Genomic DNA, 15,038 nt, shown 5'->3' on the forward strand with positions numbered 1-15,038 from the left:
CTACCCTGATTTCTGTTTTTCCCACTTCCATTTCCAGGAGAGGAAGGGCGAGGAGGCCAGGATGACCCCTTCAGAGGGTAGTTCAGGAGCCTGAAAGAGTCTCTATGACTCGGAAACTAAAACTGCGCCTTCTGTGCTGACGAAAGTTAACGACCGCTTTAGTCAAGTTTGAAACTCCTGCAGGAACACAGTGGAGCAGATTCCTGGCATCTGGCCCCGTGTCCCTTACGGATGCGCCAAGAAAAAAACGTCACCTAAAAAAACTTATACTTGTTCCTGCTGTGTTCCTGAATTGTAAAAAAAAAAGAAATTCTGTCGTTTGAAACCTGTCCCGAGATAGGGTTAACTAGCAATCCTTGGAACTAGTGGAATTCAAAAAAAAAAAAAAAGCCATTGTACCGAGTCGCCCGGGAGCAGTTGGGAAGTCTGGCGCGAAAGGGGTGGCTTCCTCCGCCACCACCGGGTTTTGTTCAGCAGCCGGGCCCGAGTGGGTGGTGGGCAGGCCCCGGAGGCCCCCGATCCCAGCGCACGGCAGGGCCGCCCCTCGGAGAGGACCCTTGTCACCCGGTGTCCCCGGCTCGGGCGTCAGCGGGAGGCCGCAGGAAGCCCCGGAAGGGCGGAGACAGGGAACGGGCGCGGGCTGCGGTGACTCAGCCTGGAGCGCGGGGGCGGGAGCAAGCGAGGGGAGGCGAGTCAGCGCGCTCAGCCGGGTGGCAGGGCGGGCGGCAGCGCCGGGCCCGAAGGGGTTAAGTGGGTGGTACCGGCAACGCCCCGCCCTCCAGGCCCCGCCCCCCGGAGGCCGAGGCGCCCGGCCCTATTTATAGCCGCGGTGACCAGATCCCAGTGTCTCTCCCGCAGGCCCTGGCGGCGGATTTTCCGAGCACCGCGCTCGCGCAGCGGCCCCGCGCCCCCAGCCAAGGCGCCATGGAGCGGCCGGCGCCCCTAGCCGTACTCCCCTTCTCGGACCCTGCGCACGCGCTGAGCCTACTGCGCGGCCTGAGCCAGCTCCGCGCCGAGCGCAAGTTCCTGGACGTGACCCTGGAGGCAGCGGGAGGGCGCGACTTCCCGGCGCACCGCGCCGTGCTGGCGGCCGCCAGCCCCTACTTCCGCGCCATGTTCGCCGGGCAGCTGCGCGAGAGCCGCGCTGAGCGGGTGCGCCTGCACGGCGTGCCGCCCGACATGCTGCAGCTGCTGCTCGACTTCAGCTACACGGGCCGCGTGGCGGTGAGCGGCGACAACGCCGAGCCGCTGCTGCGCGCCGCCGACCTGCTGCAGTTCCCGGCCGTGAAGGAGGCGTGCGGCGCCTTCCTGCAGCAGCAGCTCGACCTGACCAACTGCCTGGACATGCAGGACTTCGCTGAGGCCTTCAGCTGCGCGGGGCTGGCGAGCGCGGCGCAGCGCTTCATCCTGCGCCACGTGGGCGAGCTGGGCGCCGAGCAGCTGGAGCGGCTGCCCTTGGCGCGGCTGCTGCGCTACCTGCGAGACGACGGGCTGTGCGTGCCTAAGGAGGAGGCCGCCTACCAGCTGGCGCTGCGCTGGGTGCGCGCCGACCCGCCGCGGCGCGCCGGGCACTGGCCGCAACTGCTCGAGGCCGTGCGCCTGCCTTTCGTGCGCCGCTTCTACCTGCTGGCTCACGTCGAGGCCGAGCCGCTGGTGGCCCGCTGCCCGCCCTGCCTGCGCCTGCTGCGCGAGGCGCGCGACTTCCAGGCGGCGCGCTACGACCGCCACGACCGCGGGCCCTGCCCCCGGATGCGCCCGCGCCCCTCCACCGGCCTCGCGGAGATCCTCGTGCTGGTGGGCGGCTGCGACCAGGACTGCGACGAGCTGGTCACCGTCGACTGCTACAATCCGCAGACGGGCCAGTGGCGCTACTTGGCCGAGTTCCCTGACCACCTGGGCGGGGGCTACAGCATCGTGGCGCTGGGCAACGACATCTACGTGACGGGTGAGTGGGCTGGGGGCTGGTCAGGAGGACTCTGGGCCGCCCGGACCCCCGCCCCGCTGGGGGAATACATCCACCTGCAGGAGAACCCACAATACCTGGAACCCCGAGACCGCAGCTGGGTGCAAGAGGCCACTTCCCTTCCCCCTCCTCCCCCAGGCTGGCACGCACGTACGTTTCTAAGGTTGATACTTAAGATCTAGAAGAAGAACCCCTTGTGTGAGTGGGACAAGTAGCTGTTCGTGGGTCTCTTCCCAGCACGCAGGACCTGCCTAGGCAGCCGCCTCCTTGCCCGGGTGGTGCCCCCATTAGGTTGCAGGACAGTGGGGCAGTCGCCCTGCACAATGAGTGCTTTCTTTTTCTCCCTAAGGAATCTGGGGACGGGCCAGGGACTGACGCCCTGGGATACATCCATTCTCCCCCCCGCCCCCCACGGGGGGTTTCGCCCTCATGGCTGAGCAGCACACTTGATCACCAGTGACAGGGCTTGCACCTAGGCCCCGCGCTTGGGTCACGTGGTGTTTAGGCTGCTCCCTGCCCAGCGACTGTAAACAGAGTCACATGCTAAGCGGTTTTCTTCCAGCTACTTGGCCCAAACCCCAAAACACTGCCGAGTCATGCTGGGCGTGTCCCAGCCCGCCCTAGTCCTGGGCATCTCCCACATTTTTCGTTAAAGATAAGTCCCAGTTCAAACATGAGTCTACCTCCTTGAGTGGGGTGAGGAGGGGCGGTCTGTGTGACGGCTATATAAGGAAAGAACCGACCAAGCCTGCACTTGGGGCCTGCAGAGGGCTGGATCAGGCAGGGAGGCCCCGGCTGTGCCATCACAGCGCTGTGTCCAGCCTGGCACGGTCCAGAGAAAGCCGGCTCTGAGCTGACAAGTGGGGCGCGTCCCGGCCTAAGGACAGGCTCGGCTCTGTGGCCACAGCTTCCTGGGCCTGCAGCTCCAGGTCCAGCCTCTGCGGGAATCTGCCAGAATCAGTCCCTTTCCAACCTGAGGTTGGCCCTGTGTTGTCTGGGGACCACCATCCCCACCCTCCCACCACAGAAGTCTGGCCGGTGAACTCCCAGAACTGGTCAGACTCGCCCCAACTTTGCACACCCTTCCATAAATGTCTCAGCTGAGCAGCTAATCCTCTGGATTTAGACAGGTGGCTGAGTCGGCCCCTACAGCTGCCTCCAGGGAATTTCACGGGGCAGGGGGATGAGAAAGCGACTTCAGCTGCCTTTGACACGGTTCTCCTTTGGAAGGAAGAAGGCTTCAGCTGCCTTTGACACAGTTCTTCTTTAGAAGGAAGAAGGCAGGCAGAGAGGACTTTACAGGGACCCTGCCGTCTCCCTCTAAAAGCTCAGGGCTATGAACCGGATAGAGTGTCAGGCCGGCTCTGCTCTGCCCTGTGGCCCCAGCCTTGGGGGCAGTAGAGGAACACAACCCCCAGGCTTCCTGGGGTCCCTTCAGACTGTGGGAATTCTAGTGTGAGCCTGGTTTAATTTGTGGCTATAGCCAGTACCACTGGGCTTTGTTTGGTTGGTTTTAAGCCTTTTCTTTGAAATATAGACAGAAAAGCATACATCATACTTGTACAGCTCGATGAGTTTTTCCAAACAAAACATGTCAGTGACTTGCCTATAAATCAAGAAATACAACCCCAGAAGTCCACTGATAGCATCACTTTCTTTTTTTTCTTTGCCTCACCATGCAGGGTCTTGGTTCCCAACCAGGGATTGAACCCGGGCCCCCTGCAGTGGAAGTGCAGAGTCTTAACCACTGGACCGCCAGGGAAGTCCCCGTAGCATCACTTTCTGTGTTAGGTTTCTTGCCTGCAGGGTGCTGTAGATCTCCTCCCAACTCATCCTGGCACAGCCTTGGCTCGGGGCTGCCCGGGAAGCCTAGAATTGGGTGAACAAGTCCCCGGGCCCCCCACCCACATGCTCTGTGGAGCTCCCAGGAGCATGGACCCTAAGACCTGGTGCCCCAGTCCAGCTGAGGTGTTTGACCGCTTGTGCGGGGGTCCAGACTGAGATTGCTGTTTACTTAGAATGGCGGCCCCTGGGCCTTGGCTTGGCCCGTGGAGATTTGGTGGTGCTCTTATGGCCGTCCTCCTGGGCAGCGGTCAGCCTAGGCATTGCTGGGGCCCCTGGCCCAGCCTTGGTGGGAGACGATGCGTGTTTGCCTGGAGTCAGGTGAGGGTTATTCCTCCCCCGAGATGAGAGGGCTCTCTTTCCCCCTCTCAGAAATCCAGGGAATCGCGGGTGCGTGAATCACCCTGAGTCCGTGTGGGCTGACCATCTGCACGTTGTCTGCCCCGGCAGGCGGGTCCGATGGCTCCCGGCTCTACGACTGCGTGTGGAGGTACAACTCAAGCGTGAACGAGTGGACGGAGGTGGCGCCCATGCTGAAGGCCCGGGAGTACCACAGCTCCTCCGTGCTGGATGGGCTGCTGTACGTGGTGGCCGCAGACAGCACGGAGCGCTACGACCACACCACCGACTCCTGGGAGGCCCTGCAGCCCATGACCTACCCCATGGACAATTGTTCCACCACGGCCTGCCGAGGCCGGCTCTACGCCATCGGCTCCCTGGCCGGCAAGGAGACCATGGTGATGCAGTGCTACAACCCAGACGTGGACCTATGGTCGCTGGTGGACTGCGGCCAGCTCCCGCCCTGGTCCTTTGCCCCCAAGACAGTGACTCTGAATGGACTCATGTACTTCATCAGGTGAGTCCTTGGGGGCCAAGGCCACTGCGTGATCTTTTTTTACCAGGTCCTGTGCTAAGCTCATCTTTACTGTTCTCCCCATTTCACAGATGAGGAAACTGAGGCCACACTGGGCTCTAGGGCTGGGTCTGTCTGACCCGGAGCCTTTGTTCTGCCCCCCATTCTTTAGAACGGTTTCTGTGGCCTCTGAGGATCCCAAGTGGGATGGAGCTAGGTCCTCGCAGAGAACTTTCTGAGATTCATAGCAGCTGAATCAATTGTGTCTCTTTGGCTGGACTTCGCCTGGTGGGTCCCACTAAAAGCCCTTGTTTGTCTCACGTGCCCTTTACTAAAAGGCCACACCTACACCTGAGAGGGAGTCTGAATCTTAAACAGACCAGAGGAGAGCTTTCTGGACACTTGAGTCTTTGGGGTGGGGTGGCCTTGATAGCGGGACCCCTTGCTCACCAGCGGGCTGGTGCCAGGCGGAGGGATCAGCCCCGCCCCCTCTGCAGAAAGCAGCGCTTGTACGTTCAGTGCGTGTCCGCAGGCTCTGTCTTTCCTTTTCCGCATGGCCTGGCACAGGGAGGGCTGGTGAGTCTTGCTGAAAGAATGCTGTTCTCCAAAGATCGCGCAGCCACCCAGGACCAGGGAGAAGCCTGGCACTGAGCGGGCACAGAGCTGCCTGTGGGAACAATGACAGTAGTTAGCCTGTTGGGGTCCCCAATGGACCGAGCTCTGGTTGCCTGTTTCATGGGCATTTTCACAGCTGACTGTCTGCTGAGATGGGCACCTCTGGCATCCCCATTTCACAGGTGGCAAAACAGAGACTCAGAGGGGTGAGGGACTTGCTCACAGCCACAGGCTTGAAGTCGTGGCACACGGTTAAAACCAAGGACATCCAGCCCAGGTGCCACGTGCTGTCAGCACATCACAGCCTCCCTGGGCCAGGCTATGGCCTCGGCAGCCTGCAGCGGAGCTGGGCGGCCGATGGGTCACCGTGCATCTGTGAGCCTCGATGGCTTGTCACAGCGAAACGTCCCCTCCTGATGGGCCAGTAGGTGTCCAAGGAACTAGGGGCTCCCAGCCGCTGCTCGCAGCTCCTGCGTACGTGTGCACGTACATACATGCTTGTAGGTGCGTGTGCGGGCTGCTCCCCTCCCTGGCCTGGAGCCTGCCTGAAGCCACGGGACCAGGAGGGAAGGGTAAGGTGTGAACGGCCATCCCCTCTGTCCCCTTTCCGCCTGCGACTTTGAATTGGGAGCCTCTGAGGACGGGGACACTGTTCTTCTCGGCCCACGGCCCCTCGCTGTCTGAGCTGCCCCTCCCCCAGACTCGAGGCGCCTTCCCAGGCTTTCGGGGAGAACACATTTGGAACTGAGGTGGTGTGGCTTGTCACGCAGGTGGCCAAGGGGCCAGGCCTCCCCGTATCCTAGGAAGTGAAGATCTGCTCTGAGAAAGCCCCAGAATCCCAGCCCGCTCCCAGTCCCGTCATAAAACATCATCTGACCCTTCGGCTCTCCCTCCCCCAAGCCGTGTCTTCAAAGATGGGGGTGGACATGGCTATAAATACAACTCGAGGGTGCCTGAACCTGGGCCTCGGCCCCTCGTGGCAGTTCCAGGCTGTGCGACTTCGAGAACGTCCTCCCCTTATCCCCCACCCCCTCCGCTGTGGTCCTAGAACAAGAGGTGCCCAAGGACCGGTCTTTGGAGGGAAGGCCCCTGTGCCTTCCCCCTCCTGGTCGGGGTCACTGGTCAGCTGCTGAACGGCCCCACGTGTGAGCATTAGGGTGCCCCCCCAGGTCCCCTGTGAGCCTTTGTACAGGGTCGCCTGAGCCATGGGGGCCCCGGGAGGTGGGCTCAGCCCTGCTCACTGCGCACTGCCACCACCAGACCGGCCGGGAGGGTGAGTGGTCTAGAAGGGCAGCCTGTTGAGTAGTGGGGGCCTGGCCTCAGCTGAGAGTGGGGGCGAGGCCAGGGGCCTGGGTCTCGTGCGCCTGGGCGTCCCCGCGCCCTGTCCACGCACGCTGGCCCCTCGGCCGCATCGCACTGCTCAGAGTGCCGCCTGTCGGGGTGGCTCCGGTCCCCAGGGAGGGTCCACGCTGCGCGGGGGCGTCAGCCTGTGGGTTGCCGCTGCCCTGGGCCGTGAGCAGCGACCGCCGGCCCCCGCCTCCAGCGGCGCTCCGCCTCGGTCCCCACTTGACGTGGCTCCCGGGCTGGGCTGTGCTGGCGCCCGCGGAGGCAGAAGCCGAGAGAGCCTCATCCAGCCTGGCACCTTCTGGCTGCAGCTCCTGTGTCTCTGCAGGGGTCGGGGGGCAGCCCAGCGGATTCCCATATCAATTAGCATCTTATGCGCCACAAACTCAGGATGGCTTTTACGTTCTGTGGCGGGAGGAGAAAATCAAAGTGAGAGTAATACTTCGTGACATGTGAAAAGTTATGTGAAATTCAAATTTGTGTCCATAACTAAGGTTTTATGGGGATGCAGCCAGCCCCTCTGTTTATACGACTGTGGCTGCATTTGTTCTCAGCTTCAGCGCTGGGGACCTGCTACAGAGACTGTCTCCTTGGCAAGCCCTGAAATATTTACTCTCTGGCCTTCCTGCTGACCCCTGACCTGTGACCATCGTTACGGTCAGTACTCCTATTTGGGGGGTAGTGTCTTTGTTTTTCAAGGCTGTGCCTTTGAGCCTTGTGTTGCAGGGATCGGGAGCCTGTCAGACAGGATGGAAGGAGCCTGGGCCCAAAGGGGAGGGCAGTGCTGGTGTCCTTATTCCTGGGCCGCTGGTCACCCTGCCGGGCACGTAGGGTGCAGCAGTGAGTGGCGTGGGATCGAAGGACTGACGGTGGTGGGAGGGCAGTGGCCGAGCAGCGGTCCAGGGCACGGGGGCTGTGCGGTGGGCCGGGAGGCCTGGCCTAGACTGGTCAGCCATGGAAGGCTGTCCTGAGAGGTGGCACAGGTGAGCCGAGGAAGGGTGAGTTGAGACTGGTGGGAGGGCCCACTATCAGTTCAAGATCTGAGGCCAGGCTGGGTGACCACAGCGAAGGGAGGGGCAGCTGTGTGGGTGCCGGGCTGTGGGGAAGCGTTGCAGCACCCGAGAGCACGATCTTTGGGTTTGTGGAGCGTGGCTGGGTTCAGGCCTCAGAGCCCAGGTCAGATAGGTGTGGGTGCCTGAAATCAGCCGCTGCAAACCAGGGATAGGGTCCCACTGGCCGGTGAGCTACCAGGTAGCATCACAGAGGTCCCCAAAGGAGATGGGCCCGGAGGACCCTTCCCTCCAGCCCTTCACACTCAGGTGCTGCCTAGTCACTCTGACCCATTCTTCCTCCTCCTTCCCCCCCTCCACTCCCCAGGGACGACTCTGCTGAGGTGGACGTATATAACCCCACCAAGAACGAATGGGATAAGATCCCATCCATGAATCAGGTAAGTTTGCAGACACGCCAGCAATGGGAGCACAGGCTGGTCCTAGTTTCCAACCAAAGTGTCAGCGTAAGTTTGGGGTGTAGTCCTGGTGGGCAGGGCCCTGTGTCGGGCCCTTTCCTGGTGTTGCGTTCCTGAACAGAGGGCTGGCATTGTCCTCAACCTGTACTCGAGGGTCACTGAAACAGAGACCTTAAATAAGATGCCAGGGTCACACAGCTTAGTGAGTTCATCCATTCGGACCAGTGTTCATTGAGTACCTGCCATGAGCCAGAGAGCACGCTGGGGAAGTGTTCCACAGAGGGACAGCAAGTGCAAAGGCCCTGGGGCAGGGCATGCCTGGTGTGTTCATGGAACAAGCCCTCAGCCTACTGTGGCTGAAGAAGAGTGAACGAGGGGGCGACAGAGGGGTGAGGTCAGACAAGGAGGTCTTTGGGGATTGACCGTGGGAGTGCACTTATTTAGCACCTGCTGTGTACCCACACTTTTGCTGCTTAATGGGGTCTCACCTCTCTTTGCTGATTGAGAAGAGGGTGCTGAGTTTGACAGTGTGATAGAGCCAGGAAGGCTAGGTGGCTTTTGGCTACCTGAGCAATCTCCTTAGTCCCAGATACACATCTACACCCGCCTATATCTTTATTTTCTGTCTTCCTTAAAATTTCCAAACCTGGGAGTTCTCTGGTGGTCCAGTGGTTAGCATGTCCACCGCAGGGGGCATGGGTTTGATCCCTGGTCAGGGAACTAAGATCCTGCAAGCAAGCTGTGCAGAGTGGCCAAAAAAAAACACAAAAAAAATTTCCAAACCTGCTGTCCTGATACCTCTACAGCTTATTTAACATCTTTAGGGGAATTCCCTGGCAGTCCAGTGGTTAAGACTCCTCACTTTCACTGCCAAGGGCCCAGGTTCAATTTCTAGTCAGGGGACTGAGATATCCCACAAGCCACGCAGCACAGCCGCCAAAAAAAAAAAATTTTTTTTAATAAAATAAATAACATCTTTAACAGTTAGGAAATATAACTTTGGTTTTCCCCATAATGAGATACACATACCCATTATAGCAGTCTTGGGAAAGATGGGATAGTCCAGCCTCGTGGTTCAGAGCCCAGGCATTAGATCAAGTCCCAGCTCTGCTGCTGTCAGCTGTGTGAGGCTCAGTTTTCCCATCTGTAAGATGGGGGAGAACAGGGCTTCCCTGGTGGCTCAGTGGTTAAGAATCCGCCTGCACCGGCAGGGGAAACGGGTTCGATCCCTGGTCCGGGAAGATCCCACATGCTGTAGAGCAACTAAGCCCATGTGCCACAACTACTGAGCCTGTGCTCTAGAGCCCGCGAGCCACAACTACTGAAGCCCACGTGCCTAGAGCCCGTGCTGCACAACAAGAGAAGCCGCTGCAGTGAGAAGCCCGTGCACCGCAACGAAGAGTAGCCCCCGCTCGCTGCAACTAGAGAGAGCCCGTGTGCAGCAACAAAAACCCATTACAGCCAAAAATAAATAAATAATTGGGTGTGGGGGAAGATGGGGAGAACAGTCATGCCTGCTTTGCAGGGCTGTTGCTGCTCACGGGGAGAGTGCCTCCATGGCCCCTTGACCACCATAGAGACCTGCTGTGGCGTGTGACCCCCGGGGATGGAGCCGCCTGTGTCCTAGCTGGGGTGTAGGAAGTGCCAAGGCTGCCCCTCCCAAGGGCCCCAGGCACCTTCCCCATGAAGGGGGGCCCTGGGGCTCGCCCCTGCCCTGGCTGCCAGCCTCCACTCACCGCCCCCCTTGGCCCACAGGTGCATGTCGGGGGCAGCCTGGCCGTCCTTGGAGGGAAGCTCTACGTCTCTGGGGGCTACGACAATACCTTTGAACTCTCCGACGTGGTGGAGGCCTACGACCCAGAGACCCGGGCGTGGAGCGTGGTTGGACGGCTCCCAGAACCCACCTTCTGGCACGGCAGCGTCAGCATCTTCCGCCAGTTTATGCCCCAGACGCCCTTGGGGGGGCGTGGCTTTGAGCTGGACAGTGGCAGCAGCGACATGGGTGTGGGCCGGCCCCGGCCGCCGCAGAACCCCGGCGAGCTGCACTAGCCCCGGCCCGGCCCGCGGAGGGCCTTGGTGCAGGTAACCCAGCACCTCAGGGGGCAGCACCCCCATCCTTCGTGCACCGGGACAGGTCGGCTGGAGCGTGGGCTCAGGGGCTGGCGAGCGAGCGAGCGAGCCTCAGGATCTGACAGCTGGAGAGTTTCCGTGCGTTTAGAGCCTGAGTCACAGCTGCCGGGGCCAAGGCCAGTTGTGAATGCCGCTCCCTTGGTCCAGGAAGAGCTGCCTCCGCCACCACGTCTCTGGTTCCAGTAAGTCACCCCCGCTGCAGGCCCACCTCACCAATGCAGGCACGTGCCCCTCCTGCAGCCACCACCTGTGCCTACTTGCTCCCCCCTTGGGAGAGGAGGGCCACTTCTGGGTATGAGTGGAGGGGCAGGGGTCCTTTCAGGAGAGTGTGAGAGTGGCCTCCCTGCAGGCCCTGCTGTCCCAGAGCACCGAGAATCAGGCAGATGATGGCTGCAGTGGGCTCCCATCCTCCATGGCCAGTGCCAGAGACCCGGCGAGCCAGCTCCCCAGATGCAGGGGCTCTGCCTGCCCAGCTCCTCGCCCCTGCTGGGGTCTCGCACCAAAACACCCCTCGTGGGTGGGCCTCCTGGAAGTGAGCTCAGACCTGGGGGCACAGGGCAGTGGGAATGGACTGGCGTGTGGCCTTGATGGGGGCCCAGAGGGACCTGCTGAGTGTTTTCTGTCTCCAGTGGACCTGGGCCGCCGCGCGTGCTGGGTGTCCCTGTCCACACACCCGCCAGCTGGTGTAGCCCCACCTGGCTTGGGGGCCTCCAGGCCCTTGGTCCCAGGCCAGTTCGGCAGAGGACGAAAGTGCAAGGTCATAGCTCCTCACCGGGAGGCCTGGGGACTTTGTCGCTGAAGCCCAGCCAGGCAGACAGCTGCAGGCGCCTGCGCCCTTGCGGCCCATGAGCGGAGGGTCCTGTTGCTTCTCAAGGAAGCCCGGGCCGGGGCAGCCTCAGCAGGTGGTCACAAGGTTTCAGACACAGTTGGCCCTTCCGTAGAAGCGGGGGAGGCAGCTAGAAACAGGGTGCGGTTGGTTTGATTGTTAACCTCTCCCCATCCCGCTGCCGAAGCTTTCTGCAGGGTGGGAGGGTGCCTGAAGCTCCTCAGAAGCCCAGGCTTCTCCAGGAGGGTGGCAAGGGGAGCTCCTGGGAACCCCCCGTAGCTGGTGTCACATCCTTGGTTTTCTTTCTCTGAGGAGTGTGAATTGGTGGTCTTGTCCTCTCACGGTTTCCAAAGTAGCCTTTGCTTGAATTTGTCCTCCTTCCCTTGCAGAGGGGAGGGCGGTTACGTTTTCCTTGTTAGGTAAACGTTCATCAGTGTGTGCTTACCAAGAAAAAGAGTTTTCTCACCATCGGTTCACAAGTGGCACTTAAAACCCTTTGGCTGGCCAGAAGCTCTGGGGCTGTCGGGCCGGACCCTGCCTTCCCTCCCGCATCCCTCGTCCCTCTAGGAGCCCTGGTGGGGGGCCGCCGCTGTCAGGTCAGCCGTCTTGCTCTGGAACCCCTGCTGGAGCGGCCACAGCTCACAGCCAGCGCTTCCATTGGCCTTGTGCTGTGGCTCAGCGGGCCACTCCGAGGTCCCGGTGTGGCAGGCAGGGGGAAGGCAGGGGGTGCGGGGCTGGTACTTCCTGCCTCAGGCCTTGGCCAGGGTGGACGCTCGGCCCTCTGCTCCCTTGGGGACCCTCCCCCAGGTCACCCCTCCTGGTCTGAGTGTCCTCCCTTGGTGAGTTGGGGCTCGCCTGCCCCTCCCCCTAGGGTGGTCGCAGCCCTAGTTGCTCCCTCTCCACAGCCCTCACTTCACTTCCCAGGGGTTACTGAGACCTCTCTTGTAGGCCAGGGGGCTGCCTGGCGAGCTGAGCCCACCCAGAGGCGCCGGGCTCCATGGGGTGGCCGACTCGGGTTCCCCGCAGGCAGATGCTGCCCAGGCGTGATGGCTCGACTCCTGTCTGTGGCAGGGGGGCGACAAGGCAGGGCTGCACGGGACTGATGGAGCCCCGGTTATATGCCCGTCACCAAGCGCGGTGCCAGACTGTGCCCCGCCCGGTGGGTGTGACAGGCCACGCAGAGAGGTGTGGTGATAACTTCTGTGGCACGTCACGGGCAGGGGTGGGGGGAGCTCGATCTCCCGGGAGAGACTCCCTCCTGGTGCCGGCTCTGTAAAGGGCCCTGGCAGCGCCAGAAGGCAGGGCAGGCTTTTGCTGGGACCAGGGGGCTGCAGACACTCATGTTCTCATATAAACAAGCCTTTGTCACCCACCGCGGCAGGTCTGGTGCCTGGGCCCGGGCCTTTGTCTGGTCTTTCCTGCATTTTTGGTACTTCACTGTGTTGACCGACCACCCCGCTCTCTGGTGGCTGCTCAGATGATGGTTTGGGGGGGCAGGGGGCCAGTGGTGTTCACTCTAGAACGACCCAGGTCCCCACCCCGCAGACCCTGTCTTTGGGTTAAAAGACCAAAGACGGGAAGGGGACGCAGCAGCCTGGACAACGGCAGGCTCCCCCTGGAGGTCCGGGACTGGGGACGGCCCTTGAGAGACACCTCCTCCCTTCCCTGCCCGCTCCTCGTAGGCACGGGTTCCCATCACTCACGCAGGCCTGTGCGCTGACGGGCTGGGCCAGCCGGGGAGGGACTGTCTCTACACGTCAGATGTACACAACTTTTTCAGCCTATGAGACAAGTTATGAAAGTTCAGTGACTTGTATTTAATGCTGACCTACTGCTATAAAGTATTCTATATTTATATGACCTCAGAGACTCTTCTGGACTAGGACGGTCTCCCTCCAGCGTCCGACATCCAGTGCCAGCCCCAGAGTTTGGGGCAGATTTGTGTATTTATTTGTCCGTTCGGTAGGCTTACGTGTCCAGGATCCTGTTGAAGGTTTTAGGATGCCTTCAGTACGCTAACTTTTTGAAATAAAAATGTTTCCTATATATTTGGAGTCATTGCGTCTATCCTGCTTCTGCCGGGTCTTGGAGCCTTTGGGCTGAGGCCAGGCGCGTGGGGGAGGGGAGAAAAGTAGTATTGAGGAGCACGTGCTTCATGTTCCTTAACTAATGGGGCCGCCCCTGTGCTAGCAGGGAAAGGGGCAGAGTTCGGGGCGTCCAGGGCTCATGCTAATGGTTTTGGGGGCAAACCCTTTAAGGCCCTTTCTTGTCTCAATCATCACAAGGCAGGAGGTAGTGGAAGAGAGGAGGCCGAGCCCTGGAGGTGGGAGAAACGTGGGTGGCTGAGGCCACGGCTCACCTGCCCAAAAGCTGTGTCAACCTCCTGACTCCACCTCTGGGCACTGTGCCCGGCCTTGCTCCCCCCCCCGCCCCCCCGCCCCCCCGCCCCCCCGCGAAGGGGTGGTGCTAAAAGGTGACGAGATCCCTGTCTCTTGGACCTGGCGGGAGGGGCTGAACGCTTAAAATAGAGCAGCGTCCCTCCCGGAAGAGGCCGTGAAGCACGGAGCACTCCTCACATCTGCAAGCCCACGGAACCCGAGGAAGCGGCCAGTGCCGGGCCGGGAAGGGGGCATCGGGAGGCCATGGTTTACCTCGGTCGCCTTGCCAGATCTGAGGTGGCTCCTGACCTGGCTGGCAGTTACCACACTAGAATATTTTTACCTGTCTTTACATCTGAGCTCCCTAGTGGGCAAGGAGTGAAAAGAAAGATGGTTGGAGGGCTTCTGGGTCTCAGGTGGAGTTTTCCTCCTCGAACCCTGGGAGGTATTGAGCATAGCGCGGGGCCGGTGCCTCAAGAATCCTCCAGCGATGAGGCGTTAAGTGATGGCTGACGCGAGCTCTTGGGGTCGCAGCTGTCACCGCCCCTGATTCTGCGCTCACCCCGTGCCACGCACAGGGCAGAATCACTTACTATTCTGGGGGGGGGGGGGGGGCAGCTGTAAACGTGTGCAGATTCTTTGACACTCCTCCCTCCCCTCGAACCTAAGGAATGACGTTTTGGTGACTGCCTGGACCAATACAACGCGGCAGGGGTGGCACTGTTGACCTCCAGGGCCAGGTCACAGAAAGGCCTTGCAGCTTTGGCCTGCTGCGACCTTCCTCCCGGCACCCAGCCACCATGCTGTGCGGGAGTGCAGGCAGCCCATGGGGAGGCACCCCGGCCCACGGCCACTGCCAACTAGCCAGACACACCAGCGAGCCATCTTGAGAGCAGATCTGGCCCCCGGCCCCGAGGGCAATTCTGGGGTCATCTGTTACCCGGCAGTGGACTGGAACAGCAGGCTTTCTCATTTAATCCTCATCTATGAAGCAAGCGCTCTTACTAATTCCATTAAAAAGTAAGGAAGTGAAACATTCAGTCACTTGCCTCGGGTCACAGCTCTAAAAAATAGATGGGGGGGGGAGGGGTTTCACTGGTGGCGCAGTGGTTGAGAATCTGCCTGCTAATGCAGGGGACACGGGTTCGAGCCCTGCTCTGGGAGGATCCCACATGCCACAGAGCAACTAGGCCTGTGAGCCACAACTACTGAGCCTGCGCGTCTGCAGCCTGTGCTCCGCAACGAGAGAGGCCGTGACAGTGAGAGGCCCACGCACCGCGATGAAGAGCGGCCCCCACTTGCCGCAACTAGAGAGAGCCCTGGCACAGAAACGAAGACACAACACAGCCAAAAATAAATAAATAAAATTTAAAAAAAAAGCAAAAAGCTGGGAAGGAACAGGGATGCAGGCAGTTGGCCTCCCGAGCCCACAAGCGCTTTTTCCCAAGGCTGCAGGACCTGGGTACCACCGGGGCCTCTCGCCGTTCTAGGCCTGGCCCTGGCTGTGTGCCAAGCCAGCCTCCTGAACAAGCAAACCAAGCTTCTCCCCCAGGGAAAGGTCGTGTCCGTGGTCATGCCACCAGCCAGGGTCCAGAGCACGCTTAGCCACAAGCCTGACT

General features: G+C 60.8%; 1 protein-coding gene across 3 annotated transcripts; it reads left to right on the forward strand.

Moving 5' to 3' along the window:
* Positions 1–829: 829 nt before the first annotated feature.
* Positions 830–13,087, forward strand: KLHL21 (kelch like family member 21). 3 transcript variants are annotated; one of them, XM_059039524.2, is made up of 4 exons: positions 830–1,945; positions 4,256–4,661; positions 7,995–8,067; positions 9,841–13,087. In XM_059039524.2, the coding sequence occupies exons 1-4, from the start codon at positions 925–927 to the stop codon at positions 10,132–10,134; spliced, it is 1,794 nt and encodes a 597-aa protein (XP_058895507.1). In that variant the 5' UTR covers positions 830–924; the 3' UTR covers positions 10,135–13,087. The 3 variants fall into 3 exon arrangements, with proteins under 3 accessions (XP_058895507.1, XP_066874500.1, XP_066874495.1); XM_067018399.1 differs by lacking the exon at positions 9,841–13,087 and adding an exon at positions 7,172–7,274 and having other exon boundaries at positions 852–1,945; positions 7,995–8,069; XM_067018394.1 differs by lacking the exon at positions 7,995–8,067 and having other exon boundaries at positions 852–1,945.
* The last annotated feature ends 1,951 nt before the right edge of the window (positions 13,088–15,038 follow it).

Source organism: Kogia breviceps, chromosome 1 (genome assembly GCF_026419965.1).
Source record: "Kogia breviceps isolate mKogBre1 chromosome 1, mKogBre1 haplotype 1, whole genome shotgun sequence".
Lineage (NCBI taxonomy): Eukaryota > Metazoa > Chordata > Mammalia > Artiodactyla > Physeteridae > Kogia > Kogia breviceps.